Genomic DNA, 22,499 nt, shown 5'->3' with positions numbered 1-22,499 from the left:
AAAAAAAAAATGGGGGATATTTGTATTTTTAGTTTCTTCCTACTTTTTTAAATGTTTGTTTGGAAGTAGGAGTTTTTAGGTTAATTCTATTAAATTATATAAGATGATATTACAAGTTTAGAAAATTTCAAAACACATAGTTGCCATAACTCTAAGAAAGGCTAAAAAGGTGATATTTATTAAATATCTCCTTGAAAGAAAAGAATTAACCAAACCAGGATTGAAAAACATTTATTGAAACAAAATCAAATACTTACTTTCTTTTTATTATCTACAAGCCAACACTGAACTTACTTTATTCAAGAATGAACACAATGTACAAAAAAAGTATGCTTATATTATAAAAATATGTCAATTTTATCTCCTGGGTGCTGAGCAGAAGTCATTTTAAACAAAATCAAATCAAGGCAAACTTGCTCTCTATAATAGAACTGCTATAATTTAATAACAAAAGTGAAAGCTAATATATACTCACAAAGTATCTTTAAAGGCCCACTGATAATGCTGCATTGGAAATGCTGAATCCAGTCACCACAGTTCACATTTCCAACCTATGCTCACTGGCACCACGTCAGGCCTACATCACGGGAAAGCACCTCTTTTTTACAGAATGCATGTCATTAGTTAACAGTTGTTAGCATGTATTTCAGCAAAGTATTAACAGTCAATCATATTTAGTTAGCTTCAATTTTCACACATTGTTATGCAGAGCAAATGACCTCCCAAGATTAACAAACTCATTTATCCAGGTGGGACCTGCTAACTCCCTAAAAACTCTGTGTCCAAGGTTAGTATCTTAAAATTGTTGGTAATTTTCTTATAATTACTGGCACCTTTCTGGGCATGTGTTCTTGCACACAGTGTGGCTACCTGTGCCTGTCAAGTCAGTGGCAGCTGCAAAACAGAGGCTGAAGAGTGCAGCCTTTGGCTTACCATGGAGACATGCTCCAGTGCTCACTAGAGTATTTGGCCCTTGGAGAATCAGGAAAGTGAGTGATTGGGAAAAAGAATCAAATCATGAATTGGGGAAAAGGGACCATGCCTCCCTGTATTGTTCTAAGAGTTATAAAATCTGTAAAGTCAAAGTCAGAATAGAAGTAGACTACATAGCATCCAGCACTGACAAGGCCTTAAAGAGCTTTCCCACTGCAGTGCTCTGTCTGGCTGAACAGAATGACAGTGGTACTCAGGCAAAATCCAGAATGCAGTAGCAACACAACTAATGACATAAGATGAATTCAAGTTCAGAAGTTATTTATTAAACTGCAAAATGCCTATTTTGACTGCTAAGCATCTAAGCATATATGTTTTTCCTTGACAGAGTCTCTGGGATTGACACCTATGAAGACTCAAAATTGAAGAACTATAAGGACTGAGTATTCTAGTGCCTGCTCTACTGGGTAAATTAAATCCAAAAGAACTGGGGGAAGAAATGCTTCCATGTTTTGTCTATATAAACCCAATATTTAGTTAGTTACCTGTTTCACAAGAACCTGTGACTAAGGTGAAGAGAAATGATCTCTTCCTTTATACAATTACCTAATTCCTTATAGCTTTCTAAGTCAGTTTTCAATTAAGCACCATTTCCTACATGAACTGTTACTCCTACCAAATGCAACTGTTACATAGGGCTGAACTGGACATAATTTAAACATGTTCATGAAAAAAACCACTAATTGGCTTAGCACTACACCCTTACGGGGAAGGAGAAGCATTTACAGAAATACAATTTGTGAAGAATAAACGTATTTTGGAACCTGAGCCAAAGGTTTCTCACCAATACCTTAATAAGTCACCATGCAGGTTGTTTTCACAGGCAACAACACAGCCAGGTCAACTGTTGCTCCTGGCAACTTCCATTGTCCCAAAATATGTGGAAGATGGAGAAGCCAATGACTGAAATCCACAGTTAGGAATACAGGCCAAACCTCAACAAACTGCTACTGGAAGCAACTGGATACCATAATATTAAACATAGACATGTGAAAACAGAATGAGCACACACAGAAATGAACAGCTGCTAAGATCACAATGCTCAGAGTCAGACCCAATGAGGGTATTACCACACACACACACACACACACAGATACATCTCACCATACCTGTTTACAATCCCAGGCCCTTGCTCTCAAATAAATATATTGAACATTTACAACAGAATGAATGCCTTATGAATGCAAGCTTTTATTATAACTCTAAATAAAAGTCATACTTCTAAAATAAGCTACAAATTGCTTTTTTTTTGTGAAACTGATGTGACTTGGTGCCACAGCTAACCTTTCTCTCATAGCAGCAGTATCATCAGCCCGTGGCAGCAAGGAAATGTTCATTTCTGGCATCCCATGGGCTCCCATACAGGCAACTTCATAAAGCATGCAGATACTACTCTGCTGAAGTTTCAAATGAATAGAAGTGATCATTGTGCTTATGGATCTCATACCTTCCAAAATATACATAAATGGTGACAAATTAAAATAGCAGTTCTTTGCTTACCAATAAAATCATAAGGCAGAGGGGATGGAGGTGGAAAGAGAAATTGTTAAAAATGCGGGAAAAAAATGCAAAACAGTGCTAGCATTCACAAAAAAGATCATGCTAAAATCAGATCCATATTCATAAAAATCAATCATTAAGCCACAATCCAAAGAACTCTGTCCGTGAGTCCAAAGGCATGCATGCCAGCTGAAGCAAATGCAAGATTCTTCTGACAATAGTTTCTTCAGAGCAGAATAGTAACGTGTCACTGGAGTAATCACAACAGGGTGAACAAGACGCCATCACACTTTTTTGCAATTGAAAAGGAAAGAAAAGTAATTACAATAAAAAAAATTAAACAACAGTGGAAACAAAACATAGAAATTCACAGTGACCTATAAAACCAAAGCATAATCCAAATGATTTTTACCCTTTAGGGGTTCATGCCTCTTAATAGTTGTCTTTTTAATTTGAAAACTTTATAATGAAAGATTTATCTGTAATGGTATTAAATATAAAATCACTACACACGGGATTTCATGCAGTATTAATACTCAGTAACTTCACTCATGTTTAAAGGACACATAAGAGACATCTTGTCACTAGAATCTCAAAGCCTCCCCCCAAACAAGATGTCTTAAAGCATTTAAAGTTTCTCATAAGGAAAACAACCACCTGAAACTAATATTCAAAATGCAGTAACTGCCTAAGGTCATCACTTGGCCAACTAAAGTATTTTTACCTTTTCTAGGAAGTTCACAGTTTTTAAAAAATAAGAACAAGATATTTATTTTTTAACCCCAAGATTGAACTAAGGCTGTTTATGTCATCAGCTGTTAGTGAATGGCCATGTATGATCTGAACTTCCAGCCTGTGCTCTGAGGTACTCACTGGAGGAGGGGTCCAGGGCTATCCTGCCTTCATGTCCACGAGCTGCATCTGCACGTTGGCAGCCATGCCACCCCCGTAGCCTCCCTTGGACTGCATCTGGTTCTGAATGGAGCTAACCTGCAACAAGACAAGAACAGAACCAGTCAGGAACTAGGGCCACTGCAAGTAAGCAATTCTTGCCTAATATTTTAGCTGGGCTGCTTTTCCCAAAAGGGTACCTTTTATAGACTTAAACTTGTTCTCATTAAAGGCAAAATGCTGAAGCTAGTGACTGAAGCATTTTTTTTGCCACAAGTCCCTCTTCACCCATCCCCCCACTCCTGCAACTTTCTCCACTTGGCAATTACAAAAACGTTTTGTAATTCACAAGGCACATTTCAAAAGCAGTTAAAAAGATACAGATGAACTCAACTTTGTCCCTCAAACACCTTAATTTACAAACACCTCACATATATGATCACCTCAATTACCTGGATTAGAATCAGATTCAAAAATATGAATGAAACTAAACCAGAGGTAAACTTTAAAAGTCCATGTGGGACTTCCCTGGTGGCACAGTGGTTAAGAATCCGCCTGCCAGTGCAGGGGACACAGGTTCGAGCCCTGGTACAGGAAGATCCCACATGTCACGGAGCAACAAAGCCTGTGAGCCACAACTACTGAGCCTGTGTGCCGCAATTACTGGAGCCCATGCGACTAGAGCCCATGCTCTGCAACAAGAGAAGCCACCGCGATGAGAAGCCTGCGCACTGCAATGAAAAGTAGCCCCCGCTCGCCACAACTAGAGAAAGCCCGTGTGCAGCAACGAAGACCCAATGCAGCCAAAAATACATAAATGAATAAATTTTTTAAAAGTCCATATGGTAAAATTTACATACTTAATACAGTCTTAGTATAGTCTGATAAAGTGAAAAGGAGTATAAGAATCCAAAGACTTGGAACATTCAAAGCAAGTTTAGCCAGAGGCCACACCCCAGGAGACATATGAGCCCAGGGTGGAATCATCATTCTCTCCAGCTTTTATCACGTGGTTAGAGCCCCTGAACTTTTGACTCATCCTCTGCCTGAGCCTGCAAACAACATCCCCTTAACAGCCCTCAGGGAACAGGCTGGTCTCAGGTTTACAAGGATGGCTTCAAAATATGACATCATGTAACCCTCACAACAACACCAGGAAGAAGCAGTAGACAGTGAACCTGTGAAACCCTAGGCATCCTATCCTCAACCCTGATAAAGGCAGAACCCCAGGCCTGTGCACTCATTTTCTCTACCTGCAACCTTGCTGAGTGGCCCCAGGAGTGCCATATACCTTCCAGGACTTCATTAACCAACCTTCTAAAAATAAAAATAAAAAAAACATAATTTTATATGTACCAATGAAGTTTCCTTGGAATAGGACATAAAACTGGTGCAGTTAAAAGCAAGCAATTGCCAAACAACCAGCAAGAGAGAAACACAGATCCACCCGTCAGCAGACAGGGTGCCTAAAGTCATACTGAGCTCACAACCACCTATAAACACACCCCTTGACACAGCACTGGCCACCAGAGGGATAAGACCCAGCTCCACCCACCAGCAAGAAGGCACCAGTCCCTCCCACCAGGAAACCTCCAGAAGCCTGAGGACCACTCTCACCCACCAGAGGGCAGACACCAGAAGAGGAGCTATGATACTCCAGCCTGCATAAAGGAGTCCACAAAGAAGGTGAGACAAAATGAGATGGCAGAGAAATATGTTTCAGACGAAACAACAAGATAAAAACCCACAAGAACTAAATGAAGAGGAGATAGGCAACCTACCTGAAAAAGAATTTAGAGTAATGATAGTAAAGATGATACAAAATCGTGGGAAAAGAATGGAGGCACAGATTGAGAAGTTACAAGAAATGTTTAACAAAGAGCTAGAGGATGTAATGAACAAATAAAGATGAACAATAACTGCAATGAAAAATACACTAGAAGGAATCAACAGCAGAATGACTGAGGGAGAAAAATAAGTGAGCTAGAAGACAATGTTGGAAATCACTGCCACAGAACAAAGAAAAAAGAATGAAATGAGGACAGTCTCCGAGACCTCTGGGAAACATTAAAACATACCAACCTTTGCATTTTAAGGGTGCAAGAAGAGAGAAAGGGCCCAAGATAATAATATCTGAAGAGATTATAGCCGAAAACTTCCCTAACATGAGAAAGGAAACACTGAAGTCCAGGAAGCGCAGAGTCCCATAAAACATGACCCCAAGTAGGAACGCACCAACATGCATATTAATCGAACTGATAAAAATTAAAGACAAAGAAAAAAATATTAAAAACACCAAGGGAAAAGCAACAAATAACATACAAGGGAAACCCCATAAGATTATCAGGTGATTTTTCAGTATAAACTCTGCAGGCCAGAAGGAAGTGGCACAATATATTTAAAGTGATTAAAGGGAAAAACCTACAACCAAGAATACTCTACGCAGCAAGGCTCTCATTTAGATTTGATGGAGAAATCAAAAGCTTTACAGGGGCCTCCCTGGTGGCACAGTTGTTAAGAATCTGCCTGCCAATGCAGGGGTTCGATCCCACATGCCGCGGAGCAACTAAGCCTGTGTGCCACAACTACTGAAGCCCACATGCCTAGAGCCTGTGCTCCACAACAAGAGAAGCCACTGCAACGAGAAGCCCACACTGCATCCAAGAGTAGCCCCTGCTTGCCGCAACTAGAGAAAGCCAGCACGTGGCAACGAAGACCCAACACAGCCAAAAAATAAAAAGGCTTTACACACAAGCAAAAGATAAGAGAATTTAGTACCACCAAACCAGCATTACAACAAATCTGAAAGGAACATCTCTAGGTGGAAAAGAAGAGACCACAACTAGACTCAAGAAAGTACGAATGGGGAAGTTCACTGGCAGAAGCAAACATAAAGTAAAGGTAGGAAATCTTCCACACACAAACAGAATATCAAAACCAGCAATCATGAGGAGAGTACAGATGCAGGATATTGGAAATGCATTTGAAATAAAGATATCAACCATTTAAAACAATCTTGTACATACACAGACTACTATAGCAAAACCTCATGGGAACCACAAACCAAAAATCTAGAATAGCTACACACACAAAAAAGAAAAAAGCAATCCAAACACATCACTAAAGATAAGACATCAAGGGACTTCCCTGGTGGACCAGTGGTTAAGACTCTGCACTTCCATTGCAGGGGCCACAAATTCAATCCCTGATCTGGGAACTAAGATCCTGCATGTCACTCAGCATGCCCCCCCACCCCAAAAAAAAGACAAAAGAGAGAAAGAGAAAAAAGTAGACATTAAATCACAAGAGAATAAAAGAGGAAGGGAAGAAACATGACCTTAAGAAACAAATCCAAAACAATTAAAAAAATAGCAAGTACGTACATATCAATAATTACCTTAATGTTAATGGATTAAATGCTCCAACCAAAAGACACAGACTGGCTGAAACAAAAACAGGACCTATATATACGCTGTCTACAAGAGACACACTTCAGATCAAGGGACACATGCAGACTAAAAGTGAGAGGATGGAAAAAGGTATTCCATACAAATGGAAATCAAAAGAAAACTGCAGTACCAATACTCATATCAGACAAAATAAACTTTAAAATAAAAATAAAGACTGTTACAAGACAAAGAAGGACATTACATAATGGTAAAGGGATCAATCCAAGAAGATATAACGATTACAAATATATATACACCCAACACAAGAGCACCTCAATACATAAGGAAAATGCTAACAGCTATAAAAGAAGAAATCGACAGTAGCACAACAATAGTGGGGAACTTTAACACCTCACTTACGCCAATGGACAGATCATCTAGACAGAAAATTAATAAGGAAACAAAAGCTTTAAATGACAGAATAGGCCAGACAGATTTCATTGATATTTACAGGACATTCCATCCAAAAACAGCAGATATAGTTTCTTCTCAAAGGCACACAGAGCATTCTCCAGGATAGATCACATCTTGAGTCACAAATCAAGCCTTGGTAAATTTCAGAAAATTGAAATCATACCAAGCATCATTTCTGACCACAGCGCTATGGGATTAGAAACTACAGGGGAAAAAATGTAAAAAAAAAAAACAAAAAAACACATGGAGGCTAAACAATGGTACTAAACAACCAATGGATCATTGAAAAACTCAAAGAAGAAATGAGAAAATACCTCGAGACAAATGACAATGAAAACACAATGGTCCAAAGTTTTGGGGGTGCAGCAAAAGCAGTTCCAAGAGGAAAGTTTATAGAACTACAATCGTACCTCAGGAAGCAAGAAAAATCTCAAACAACCTAACCTTACACCTAAAACAACTAGAGAAAGAACAACAAACAAAACCCAAGGTTAGTAGAAGGAAAGAAATCATAAAGATCAGAGCAGAAATAAATGAAACAGACAGACAAAACAATAGCAAAGATCAATAAAACTAAAAGCTGGTTCTTGGAAAGATAAACAAAATTAATAAACCTTTAGCCAGACCCACCAAGAAAAAAGGGAGAGGACTCAAATCAATAAAATTAGAAATGAAAAAGGAGAGTTACAACAGACACCACAGAAATACAAAGGACCATAAGTTGACTATAAACAACTATATGCCAATAAAATGGACAAGCTAGAAGAAATGGACAAACTCTTACAAAGATACAATCTTCCAAGACTGAACCAGGAAGAAAAAGAAAATATGAACAGACCAATCACAAGTAGTGAAATTATAGGGCTTCCCTGGTGGCACAGGGGTTGAGAATCCGCCTGCCGATGCAGGGGACACGGGTTCGTGCCCCAGTCCGGGAAGATCCCACGTGCCACAGAGCGGCTAGGCCCGTGAACCATGGCCACTGAGCCTGCACGTCCAGAGCCTGTGCTCCGCAAGGGGAGAGGCCACAACAGTGAGAGGCCCGCATACCGCAAAAAAAAAAAAAAAAAAAAAATGTGGAACAACAAGTACTGAAATTGAAACAGTGATTAAAAAAATTCCAACAAGCAAAAGTCCAGGACCAGATGGCTTCACAGGCAAATGCTATCAAACATTTAGAGAAGAGTTAACACCTACCCTCCTGAAACCCTTCCAAAAGATTACGGAGAAAAGAACACTCCCAAGCTCATTCTATGAGGCCAACACTACCCTGATACTGAAACTAGACAAAGACACCACACACAAAAAAGAAAATTACAGGCCAGTATCACCAATGAACGGAGACACAAAAATACTCAAAGTACTAGCAAACTGAATCCAACAATATATTAAAAGGATCGTACATTATGATCAAGTGGGATTTATCCCAGGGATGCAAGAATTCTTCAATATCTTCAAATCAATCAGTGTGCTACATACACCACAGTAATAAACTGAATGAAAACCATGTGATCATCTCAATAGATACACAAAAAGCTTCTGAGAAAATTCAACACCGATTTATGATAAAAGCTCTTCAGCAAGTGGGAATAGAGGGAACCTACCTCAACATAATAGAGGCCATATATGACACACCCACAGCTAACATCATTCTCAATGATGAAAACCTGAAAGCGTTCCCTCTAAGATCAGGAACAAGACAAGGATGTCCACTGTCACCACTTTCATTCAAAACACTTTTGGAAGTCCTAGACCCAGCAATCAGAGAAGAAAAAGAAAGAAAAGGAATACAAACTGGAAAAGAAGTAGTAAAACTGTCACTGTTTGCAGATGACATGATACTATACATAGAGAATCCTAAAGATGCCACCAGAAAACTATAATCAATGAATTTGGTAAAGTAGCAGGGTACCAAATTAATGCACAGAAATATCTTGCATTCCTATACACTAATGATAAAAAATCTGGAAAAGAAATTAAGGAAACACTCCCATTTACCATTGGAACAAAAAGAATAAAATACCTAGGAATAAACCTACCTAGGGAGACAAAAGACCTGTATGCAGAAAACTATAAGACACTGATGAAAGAAAGTAAAGATGATACAAACGGATGGAGAGATACCATGTGCCTGGATTGGAAGAATCAATATTGTGAAAATGACCATACTACCCAAGGCAATCTACAGATTCTACGCAATCCCTATCAAATTACCAATGACGTTTTTCAGAGAACTAGAACAAAAAATTATTAAAGACACAGAAGACTCCAAGTAATCAAAGCAATCCTGAGAAAGAAAAATGGAGCTGGAGAAATCAGGCTCCCTGACTTGAGACTAACTACAAAGTAACAGTAATCAAAATAGTATGGTAAAGGCACAGAAACAGAAATAGAGATCAGTGGAACAGGATAGAATGCCCAGAAATAAACTCACAAATCTATGGTCACCTAATCTATAACAAAGGAGGCAAGAAAGCTACAGTAATCAAGACAGTATGGTACTGGCACAAAAGCCAGTACAGATCAATGATACAGGATAGAATGCCCAGAAATAAACCCAAGCACATATGGTCACTTAATTTACGACAACAGAGGCAAGAAATACAATGGAGAAAGGAGAGCCTCTTCAATAAGTGGTGCTGCGAAAACTGGACAGCTACATGGAAAAGAATGAAATTAGAACACTCCCTAACACCATACACAAAAATAAACTCCAAATGAATTAAAGACCTAAATGTTAGACCAGACACTATAAAACTCTTAGAGGAAAACATAGCAAAAACACTCTTTGATATAAACCACAGCAAGATCTTTTTTGACCCACCTCCTAGAATTAACAGAAATAAAAACCAAAACAAACAAATGGGAGTTAATTAAACTTAAAAGCTTTTGCACAGCAAAGGAAACGATAATCAAGACGAAAAGCCAACCCTCAGAATGGGAGAAAATATTTGCAAATTAAACAACAAAGGATTAATTTCCAAAGTATACAAACAGCTCATAGAGCTCAATATCAAAAAAACAATCCAGTTAAATAATTGGTGGAAGACCTAAAAAGACATTTCACCAAGGAAGACATACAGATGGCCAAGGAGGAGCATGAAAAGATGCTCAACATCACTAATTATTAGAGAAATGCACATAAAAACTACAATGAGGTATCACCTCACACCAGTCAGAATGGCAATTATGAAAAAAGTAAGAAGGAATGGTGGTGAAAAGGGAACCCTCCTGCACTGTTGGTGGGAATGTAAATTGATACAACCACTATGGAAAACAGTACGGAGGTTCCTTAAAAAACTAAAAATAGAACTACCATATGACCCAGGAATCCCACTACTGGGCATATACCCTGAGAAAACCATAATTCAAAAAGAGACATGTACCACAATGTTCACTGAAGCACTATTTACAATAGCCAGGATATGGAAACAACCTAAGTGTCCATCATCAGATGAATGCATAAAGAAGATGTGGCACATATATACAATGGAATATTACTCAGCCATAAAAAGAAACAAAATTGAGCTATTTGTAATGAGGTGGATAGACCTAGAGTCTGTCATACAGAGTGAAGTAAGTCAGAGAAAGACAAATACCGTATGCTAACACATATATATAGAATTTAAGAAAAAAAAAATGTCATGAAGAACCTAGGGGTAAGACAGGAATAAAGACACAGACCTACTAAAGAACGGACTTGAGGATATGGGGAGGGGGAAGGGTGAGCTGTGAAAAAGCGAGAGAGAGGCATGGACATATATACACTACCAAACGTAAGGTAGATAGCTAGTGGGAAGCAGCCACATAGCACAGGGAGATCAGCTCGGTGCTTTGTGACCGCCTGGAGGGGTGGGATAGGGAGGGTGGGAGGGAGGGAGATGCAAGAGGGAAAGATACGGGAACATATGTATATGTATAACTGATTCACTTTGTTATAAAGCAGAAACTAACACACCATTCTAAAGCAATTATATCCCAATAAAGATATTAAAAAAAACTGGAATTTTGGAGGAAAAAATAATAAAAAATAAAAAAAATACACAATGGAGAAAAGACAGTCTCTTCAATAAGCGGTGCTGGGAAAAACAGAGAGCTACATGTAAAAGAAATAAATTAGAACACTCTCTAACACCATACACAAAATTCAACTCAAAATGGATCAAAGACCTAAATGAAAGGCCAGACACTATAAAACTCTTAGAAGAAAATATAGGCAGAACACGCTCTGACATAAATTGCAACAATATCTTTTGGGATCTACCTCCTAGAGTAATGATAATTAAAACAAAAATAAACAAATGGGACCTAATGAAACTTAAAAGCTTCTGCACAGCAAAAGAAACCATAAGCAATACAAAAAGACAACCCACACAATGAGAGAAAATATTTGCAAATGAAGCAACCGACAAGGGATTAATGTACAAAATATACAAATGGCTCATACAGCTGAATATCAAAAAACCAAAAAACCAATTCCAAAAATGGGCAAGGAAGAAGAACTACAATCCTGCAGCCTGTGGAACAAAAAAACACATGCACAGAAAGACAAGATAAAAAGGCAGAGGGCTATGTACCAGATGAAGGAACAAGATACAACCCCAGAAAAACAACTAAATGAAGTGGAGATACGCAACCTTCTAGAAAAAGATTTCAGAATGATAGTAAAGATGATCCAGGACCTTGGAAAAACGATGGAGGTAAAGATGGAGAAGATGCAAGAAATGTGTAACAAAGACCTAGAAGAATTAAAGAAGAAACAAACAGAGATGAACAATACAATAACTGAAATGAAAACTACACTAGAAGAAATCAATAGCAGAATAACTGAGGCAGAAGAATGGATAAGTGACCTGGAAGACAGAATGGTGGAATTCATTGCTGCGGAACAGAATAAAGAAAAAAGAATGAAAAGAAATGAAGACGGCCTAAGAGATCTCGGGGATAATATTAAATGCAACAACATTCGCATTATAGGAGTCCCGGAAGGAGAAGAGACAGAGAAAGGACCAGAGAAAATATCTGAAGAGATTACAGTCGAAAACTTCCCTAACATGGGAAAGGAAACAGCCACCCAAGTCCAGGAAGTGCAGCGAGTCCCATACAGGATAAAGCCAAGGAGAAACACGCCAAGACACACAGTAATCAAATTGGCAAAAATTAAACACAAAGAAAAATTATTGAAAGCAGCAAGGGAAAAACGACAAATAACATACAAGGGAACTCCCATAAGGTTAACAGCTGATTTCTCAGCAGAAACTCTACAAGCCAGAAGGGAGTGGCATGATATAATTAAAGTGATGAAAGGGAAGAAGCTACAACCAAAATTACTCTACCCTGCAAGGATCTCAATCAGATTCGATGCAAAAATCAAAAGCTCTACAGACAAGCAAAAGCTAAGCGAATTCAGCACCACCAAACCAGCTCTACAACAAATGCTAAAGGAACTTCTCTAAGTGGGAAACACAAGAGAAGAAAAGGATCTACAAAAACAAACCCATAACAATTAAGAAAATGGTCATAGGAACATACATATCAATAATTACCTTAAACGTGAACGGGATTAAATGCTCCAACCAAAAGACACAGGCTTCCTGAATGGATACAAAAACAAGACCCATCTATATGATATCTACAAGAGACCCACTTCACACCTAGGGACACATACAGACTGAAAGTGACGGGATGGAAAAAGATATTCCATGCAAATGGAAATCAAAAGAAAGCTGGAGTAGCTATACTCATATCAGATAAAATAGACTTTAAAATAAAGAATGTTACAAGAGACAAGGAAGGACACTACAAAATGATCAAGGGATCAATCCAAGAAGAAGATATAACAGTTATAAATATATACACATCCAACACAGGAGCACCTCAATACATGCAACTGCTAAGAGCTATTAAAAAAAAAAAATCGACAGTAACACAATAATAGTAGGGGACTTTAACACCTCACTTACACCAATGGACAGATCATCCAAAATGAAAATAAATAAGGAAACAGAAGCTTTAAATGACACAATAGACCAGATAGATTTCATTGATATCTATAGGACATTCCATCCAAAAACAGCAGTTTACACTTTCTTCTCAAGAGCACATGGAACATTCTCCAGGATAGATCACATATTGGGTCACAAATCAAGCCTCAGTAAATTTAAGAAAACTGAAATCATATCAAGCACCTTTTCTGACAACAGTGCTATGAGATTAGAAATGAATTACAGGGAAAAAACCGTAAAAAACACAAACACATGGAGGCTAAACAATACGTTACTAAATAACCAAGAGATCACTGAAGAAATCAAAGAGGAAATCAAAAAATACCTAGAGACAAATGACAATGAAAACACGATGATCCAAAACATATGGGATGCAGCAAAAGGAATTCTAAGAGGGAAGTTTACAGCTATACAAGCCTACCTCAAGAAACAAGAAAAATCTCAAGTAAACAATCTAACCTTACACCTAAAGGAACTAGAGAAAGAAGAACAAACAAAACCCAAAGTTAGCAGAAGGAAAGAAATCATAGAGATACGAGCAGAAATAAATGAAATAGAAACAAAGAAAACAATAGCAAAGATCAATAAAACTAAAAACTGATTCTTTGATAAATTCAACAAAATTGATAAACCATTAGCCCGACTCATCAAGAAAAAGGGAGAGGACTCAAATCAACAGAAGTTACAAAAGACACCACAGAAATACAAAGCATCCTAAGAGACTACTACAAGCAAATCTATGCCAATAAAATGGACAACCTGGAAGAAATGGACAATTCTTAGAAAGGTATAACCTTCCAAGACTGACCCAGGAAGAAACAGAAAATATGAACAGACCAATCACAAGTAATGAAATTGAAACTGTGATTAAAAATCTTCCAGCAAACAAAAGTCCAGGACCAGATGGCTTCACAGGTGAATTCTATCAAACATGTAGAGAAGAGCTAACACCTATCCTTCTCAAACTCTTCCAAAAAATTGCAGAGGAAGGAACACTCTCAAACTCATTCTATGAGGCCACCATCACCCTGATACCAAAACCAGACAAAGACACTACAAAAAAGGAAATGACAGACCAATATCACCGATGAAAATAGATGCAAAAATCCTCAACAAAATATTAGCAAACAGAATCCAACAACACATTAAAAGGATCATACACCATGATCAAGTGGGATTTATTCCAGAGATGCAAGGATTCTTCAATATACACAAATCAATCAATGTCATACACCATATCAACAAATTGAAGAGTAAAAACCATATGATCATCTCAATAGATGCAGAAAAAAGCTTTTGACAAAATTCAACACCCATTTATGATAAAAACTCTCCAGAAAGTGGGCATAGAGGGAAGCTACCTCAACATAATAAAGGCCATATATGAAAAACCCACAGCAAACATCATTCTCAATGGTAAAAAACTGAAAGAATTTCCTCTAAGATCAGGAATGAGACAAGGATGTCCACTCTCACCACTATTATTCAACATAGTTTTGGAAGTCCTAGCCACGGCAATCAGAGAAGAAAAAGAAATAAAAGGAATACAAATTGGAAAAGAAGAAGTAAAACTGTCAATGTTTGCACATGACGTGATACTATACATAGAGAATCCTAAAAATGCCACCAGAAAACTACTAGAGCTAATTTATGAATTTGGTAAAGTTACAGGATACAAAATTAATGCAGAGAAATCTCTTGCATTCCTATACACTAATGATGAAAAATCTGAAAGACAAATTATGGAAACACTCCCATTTACCACTGCAACAAAAAGAAGAAAATACCTAGGAATAAACCTACCTAGGGAAACAAAAGACCTGTATGCAGAAAACTATAAGACACTGATGAAAAAGATTAATGATGATACCAACAGATGGAAAGATATACCATGCTCTTGGATTGGAAGAATCAATATTGGGAAAATGACTGTACTACCCAAAGCAATCTACAGATTCAATGAAATCCCTATCAAATTACCAATGGCATTTTTTGTTTTTGTTTTTTTTTTGCGGTACGCGGGCCTCTCACTGTTGGGGCCTCTCCCGTTGCGGAGCACAGGCTCCGGATGCGCAGGCTCAGCGGCCATGGCTCATGGGCCCAGCCTCTCCGCGGCATGTGGGATCTTCCCAGACTAGGGCACGAACCGGTGTCCCCTGCATCGGCAGGCGGACTCTCAACCACTGTGCCACCAGGGAAACCCACCAATGGCATTTTTTATGGAACTAGAACCAATCATCTTAAAATCTGTATGGAGACACAAAAGACCCCGAATAGCCAAAGCAGTCTTGAGGGAAAAAAACGGAGCTGGAGGAATCAGACTCCCTGACTTCAGACTATACTACAGAGCTACAGTAATCAAGACAATATGGTACTGGCACAAAAAGAGAAACATAGATCAACAGAACAAGATAGAAAGCCCAGAGATAAACCCACGCACCTATGGTCAACTAATCTAGGACAAAGGAGGCAAGGATGTACAACGGAGAAAAGACAGTCTCTTCAATAAGTGGTGCTGGGAAAAGTGGACAGCTACATATAAAAGAATGAAATTAGAACACTCCCTACCACCATACAGAAAAATAAACTCAAAATGGATTAGGGACCTAAATGTAAGACCGGACATTATAAAACTCTTGGAGGAAAACATAGGAAGAACACTCTTTGACATAAATCACAGCAAGATCTTTTTTGATCCACCTCCTAGAGTAATGGAAATAAAAACAAAAATAAACAAATGGGAACTAATGAAACTTCAAAGCTTTTGTACAGCAAAGGAAAACATAAACAAGACGAAAAGACAACCCTCAGAATGGGAGAAAATATTTGCAAAGGAATCAACGGACAAAGGATTAATCTCCAACATACATAAACAGCCCATCCAGGTCAATATGAAAGAAACAAACAACCCAATCCAAAATTGGGCAGAAGACCTAAATAGACATTTTTCCAAAGAAAACATACAGATGGCCAAGAAGCACATGAAAAGCTGCTCAACCTAATTATTAGAGAAATGCAAGTCAAAAGTACAATGAGGTATCACCTCACACCAGTTAGAATGGGCATCATCAGAAAATCTATAAAGAACAAATGCTGGAGAGGATGTGGAGAAAAGGGAACCGTCTTGCACTGTTGGTGGGAATGTAAATTGATACAGCCACTATAGAGAACAGTATGGAGGTTCCTTAAAAAACTACAAATAGAACTACCATATGATCCAGCAATCCCACTACTGGGCATATACCCAGAGAAAACCATAATTCAAAAAGACACATGCACCCCAGTGTTCAATGCAGGACTATTTACAATAGCCAGGTCATGGAAGCAACCTAAATGCCCACTGACAGACGAATGGATAACAAAGTTGTGGTACATATATACAATGGAATATTACCCAGCCATAAAAAGGAATGAAATTTGTTGAGACATGGATGGATCTAGAGACTGTCATACAGAGTGAAGTAAGTCAGAAAGAGAAAATCAAGTATCGTATATTAATGCATGTATGTGGAACCTAGAAAAATGGTACAGACACCAAGGGGGAAAACCGCGGTGGGGTGGGGATGGTGGTGTGCTGAATTGGGCGACTGTAATTGACATGTATACACTGATGTGTATAAAATTGATGACTAATAAGAACCTGCAGTATAAAAAAACAAAAAAAACAACTAATACTGAACTTTCTTTGGGTTATTTGTATGGAAATATGTTAATATAAATGTTTCAGACATTACAGGAAACTTCTAAAAATCTTATACGTTCTGGTTTAATGTTGTAAGTCATAATTCTAGTTATTACTTTAAAATGTATATCTTCTCAGAAATAACTAAATTTCCTTGTCAATTGCATTATTATGAACTTTCATCAAATCTTTATCTGTGGTCATTTTTAAGTCTTTTGTCATTTACAGACAGTTCTGGGTGTACTGTGATGCTTTTGCAAAAGTGTTCCTGATAAAAGGGTTTCATCTTCAAGGAATTCATGGAAAAGACTCTGACAAGTACAGGTTTCTGGTAACTGACTATACTGCTGAACTGAATAAGCATTTTCAGAGCTCTAATGGAAAACTGATGAATTCGTCGAAGTGCTAACAAAAGATCAAGACGACAAAAAAAATTAATTACATGGGACTGAGTGAACTGATGAGGATGATTATAATTTTTGTGACTTTGTTTGAATTAAAAAAAAAAATGGGCAAAAGATCTAAATAGACATTTCTCCAAAGAAGACATACAGATGGCCAAAAAGCAAAAGAAAGATGCTCAACATCACTAATTATCAGAAAAAAGCAAATCAAAATTACAATGAGGTATCACCTCACACTGGTCAGAATGGCCATCATCAAACATTCTACAAACAGTAAATGCTGGGCAGGGTGTGGGAAAAAGATACCCTCCTGCACTGTTGGTCGAATGTAAATGGTACAACCACTATGGAGAACAGTATGAGGTTCCTTAAAAAACTAAAAACAGAACTACCATATCCAGCAATCCCACTCCTGGGCATACATCTGAAGAAAACTATAATATTTACGAAAGGATACATGCATCCCTATGTTCATAGTAGCACTATTTACAATAGCCAAGACATGGAAGCAACCTAAATGTCATCCCAAATTATTTACAAAACAGAAAGAGTCACAGATGTAGAAAACAATCTTATGATTACCAGGGAGGATGGGATCTTGGGAGGGAAAAATTGGGAGACTGGGCTCGACATATACACTAGTATATATAAAATAGATAACTAATAAGGACCTACTGCATAGCACAGAGAACTCTACTCAATACTCTGTAATGGCCAATACGGGAACAGAAGCTAAAAGAGTGGATATATGTATATATATAACTGATTCATTTTGCTGTACACCTGAAACTAACACCACATTGTAAATCAACTATGTTCCAACAACAACAAAAGAATCCAAAGACTTGGACTGTAATCCAAACTTCTTTATTAATATTTTAACTCTGGGTGAACTATCTATCCTCTGTGCATATCAGGCTTCTTATCTGTAAAATGATTAAAGATGATAACCTTTCCTAACCACATTACAGGGCTACTTTCTAGTAGACTGTGAGATATATAAATGCTCGGGTATTTTCTCTTTTTTCCTGGCCATGATGCACGGCATGTGGAATCTTAGTTCCCGGATCAGGGATCGAACCTGTGACCCCTGTGGTGGAAGCGCAGAGTGTTAACCACTGGACCGCCAGGGAAGTCCCGCTGGGATGTTTTCTTACTTTGCCAAAACAAAGTCACAAAGTTACGTGCGAACTGCAAAGAGTTCTTAGTGTATCCTATCTTAGTTCATAGCAATTAGAAGCATTTTGGAAGCAGAGAACGAGCGAATCAAGCTAGACTTCTAGAAAAAGGGGCAACAGGAAGGTTTGGGATATGACGGCCTAACAGTCAACGGTGAGAGCACTGGCAGTCTGGTCTAATGCACAGAAACAGCTCAAAGGGCCCTTCACATTTCTAGGACCCAGGGAGGTGAGAAGGGGGTGGGAGCACCATCCACTCGTTAATCTACTTATCAAATACTTAATCACAGAAAACATGATGTATCGATACAAGGTGTCTTTTCATTGATGATCCTCAGTCAGTTTGTTTAAAGAAAGTAATAAGACTGTTCTAAGTTATTTTTGGAGTAAGACAGGTTTAAATATATTCTAACTGAAGAGAATAGCAAAATATAAAATGCATGGCTATTTAGGTCCAATATGGTTAAAGTGAGAACATGTGATTGGCTCTTAAATGGGTAAATTTTTACTCATTTACTGAAAAATTCACATATGTGGAACTAACTCCAATGATATCACATAGTGATGTACTGTAACATCTATATTCACATTACTCAAATGACTACTTTAGGTAAGAATATATTAAAAAAAAGAGGGACTTCCCTGGTGGCGCAGTGGTTAAGAATCCGCCTGCCAATGCAGGTGTGCTCCGCAACGAGAAGCCACCGCAATGAGAAGCCTGTGCACCGCAAGGAAGAGTAGCCCCTGCTTGCCACAACTAGAGAAAGCCCTCACGCAGCAACAAACACCCAATGCAGCCAAAAATAAATAAATAAATTTTTTAAATTTTAATAAATAAAATTAAAATCTATAGGTCTATTTAAGTAAACTTGCTCAGTCTGCGAAGCTTATGGCCATAGGCTATCGGTTAATTTTCTGCTCCTCTGTGGTAACACTGTTTTGTGGCACAAACTTGATTTTACCCTAGTACCAAATAATTTCCCACCTAACATGACAAGTTAGGTTTTATAGGTATCTTAGGCCTATTTACAACATCTTTATATTTTTACACGGTACTTTCATAACGCCATGCAAATTCTAAGAAAAAAAAAATCTGTTTTTCTTCCAAAAGTCAATTCTTCAATTTCAAACAAAAGGACTTGGATTTTCTAGTAAGTAACCCTCAGTATTGAGATGATATGTATTATTGTGACTGTGGCTATGCATTATTTTAACACAATAAAGTTATATTATTAAAAGAGTCATAGAAACCTTTTCTAGCAATAAGTTAGTATGAAAAGTAGTCTTGGGAAGAACAGTGTATTTAGGGGAAAAAAACCAGTCATCTGGCCATTCAATAATCCAGCGTGGCCTGCCTCTTTCATATGCATCGAGCCATGTTCCTATTAGTGTTGCTCAATTCTCAGAATAGATGAACTTAAAAGAAACTATTTCTTTGTAGAGACAACAAACTAATACGTAAACATAGGCAATGAGTACAAACAGCCTTCGGAAGACAGGTTTGGTTCTGAAGAGCTAGAACACCTTGTAAGAAATATACTTCAGTAACCAAAGGAGGCTGTCTGGAGACTGCAGGGCAGAACCTCTACAACAGCTGAGGGCCCGTCTTGATGCTGCAGCTCAGTCAGCCCTGCAGGGGACAGTCCTCAAACTTTACCTAACTTGATGGCAAGCAAGAATCATGTACATCAATGACAGGCTTTTCATAGAGACAAATTACCAGATAGGAATCTTGAAGGAAATTCTGAAATGTGCATAAACGAGATTTTAAAAGTTAACTAAGTACTACGAACTAAGAACTTAATTTGTCCTATACAGTTAAATTTTTAAGAACAGAAGTGGGGAAGAAGACATGTCGATGAGAAAGAAATTAATCAGATATAATAAATTTGAAACCATTCATTTTATTTATATATGCCACAATGACCTTAGTATTAACAAAAGTCATAGGGTCCCATTTGGTCTCTTCACTCCACATTAATCCAGGAAACGAAGCTACTGAGTTGTATTTTAACAGCAATCTGACACCTCTTACATTTCCACAAAAGCACTTCAGTGTACTTTTCCTACATATTTAAAACAAACAAGCTGTTTCCTTTCCAGGAAGCTACAAATGTCATCCCTTTGCTTACCTAGTAACTGTAGGGACAAACTTGTTTGCTGTATCCAGGATACTCACCTACCTACCTTATAAGTCTCTGTTCTTTTGTTAGGTCTTTTGTTAACGCTATCCAGTAAGTGAGCATACAATGCAGCATAATTTTGTGTTTATAAAAGCCTTATTGACTTTCTGGTTCTAAACACTTGAGGGATCATTTAGACAACTCAGTGTACTTTAGATATGGGGGATAGCAATAGTGGCAGAGCCCTGATAAAAACCCTCTATTGGTTTCTATTATACTGCTCTCTATTTTCCCTTAGATGAAAAATTAAGGAGTAAGAGTTCAGCTGAGTAAATTTAAAGCGTCTTCTGAAATTCACCGAAACCTCTATAAAAGACAGCAAATACATAAAAATTCTAATCCTCTGCTAAGTGCATGAGAACTTATGTTACAGTAATAAATAAATAACAAGCATTCTAATATCAGGTAAAGCCTAATATTTTATAAGGGAAATGCAATAAATACGTCTGCAAAAGGCAACTAACTGAACTTAAGAGATTAAATATTACTAAAAAGCTGACCTCCAAGCTGCTTTGGCAGCAGGGGGCATGAGAATCCATGGGAGAGTACCTTCCTTTCTGAATTCAAATCCTTTAAAAGTTTTAAAGTATTTATTCAGAAGAAAGGTAGCTACAAAGAGTTTAGAAAAACAGATGACTTGGCAAACTACGTAAGAGATTAATTTTTCATTGTTCATTTTCTTCTCTTTGATGCTCACATTAAGTATGTATGCTCAATGTCTATAATACACTGGGCACAGTGCCATCATTAAGAATGTATGTACCTGTTACACAGGTACACATGACTATGCCTGGAGGCCCCACCTGTATGTTCCACCCACATACTTACGGAATTCATCCCACTGAACAGGTCTCCTGACCCCACGTGAGCCGTGTGCACAAAGTTTGTGGGCTCTCCAATCATACTTCGGTCAATCCGCCGGCGCCTTTTCTAAAATATAAGGAGTAACGTGTTGAGAAAATGATCTTGTTAACAAAAACTTATTCTGATAGATTTATATACTATGCACAAATGACTTCGTATAATAATATTTTTGCCCAGGACACAAAAATACCTAAATCTTGGTATCACCACAATCACCTCTTATGATGAGATCCCCCAGAGAAATATATGCACAAAAAAATGATTGGTAAAGTAAAATAATAGGTTATTATTTAGAACTTAAAATAGATTATTTGGTCTGACTTTGGCCATCCATATATTTGTATAGCAACCATTTAAGTTTTATTCTTTTAAAAAATGAGACAAATGTAAAATTATCATCTGTAACCATCATTCTTAGCAAAGACGACAGTGTGACTTAAGTGCAGCATTCCGATTTTAAACAAAACATTCTAGCTTGCATCATTAACAGACTGATGCTACTTTGATGGTTGTTACTGAGATTATACCCAACTACCCTTCACCCGGAAGGAATCTGTCAGCTATCTGTGCAGGGGAGGTTTGGCTCTAGCCCATTCACTGATTTCTGGCCTATTCTGGCTGCAAACGAAACCCTGTCCAAGCAGCCACCCAGGCTGCAGCTTACTGCCTCTTCCTCATTTCTGACCCCACTTCCCAGCAGCTTCCCAGGAACTTCAGCCACAGGCTGCAATCCTTGTTCTACCAATGTGCCCTCCGCCTCACAAGACACTTCCCCACCCTGCTGCTGTGTTAAACTGACCATCCGAGATTTTTCCACAGAAGAAGGTTATCATCAGACCCGAGTGTTCCATGGCTCCTTAGATACTGTGATCAACTGAGAGGGGCCACGGGCACAGCTGGCTTACTGTCGTCCTAATACCATCTCTGCGTATCCCC

General features: G+C 38.0%; 1 protein-coding gene across 9 annotated transcripts in view; it reads right to left on the bottom strand.

Moving 5' to 3' along the window:
• Nucleotides 1-215: 215 nt before the first annotated feature.
• CDC42SE2 (CDC42 small effector 2) overlaps nucleotides 216-22,499 on the bottom strand; it is a 114,567-nt gene continuing 92,283 nt past the window's right edge. For all 9 annotated transcript variants that reach the window (XM_019924376.3, XM_019924377.3, XM_019924378.3 and 6 more), the window contains 3 exons: nucleotides 21,528-21,629; nucleotides 3,367-3,483; nucleotides 216-2,782 (listed from right to left, as the gene is read on the bottom strand). In XM_019924376.3, coding sequence (XP_019779935.1) covers nucleotides 3,385-3,483; nucleotides 21,528-21,629 — 201 coding nt within the window. In that variant the 3' untranslated portion in view covers nucleotides 216-2,782; nucleotides 3,367-3,384. The remainder of the gene's footprint in view (nucleotides 2,783-3,366; nucleotides 3,484-21,527; nucleotides 21,630-22,499) is intronic.

Source organism: Tursiops truncatus, chromosome 3 (assembly GCF_011762595.2).
Source record: "Tursiops truncatus isolate mTurTru1 chromosome 3, mTurTru1.mat.Y, whole genome shotgun sequence".
NCBI classification, from domain to species: domain Eukaryota; kingdom Metazoa; phylum Chordata; class Mammalia; order Artiodactyla; family Delphinidae; genus Tursiops; species Tursiops truncatus.
Note: the sequence above shows the minus strand (reverse complement) of the source record. Positions and strands in the feature narration are given on the sequence as shown.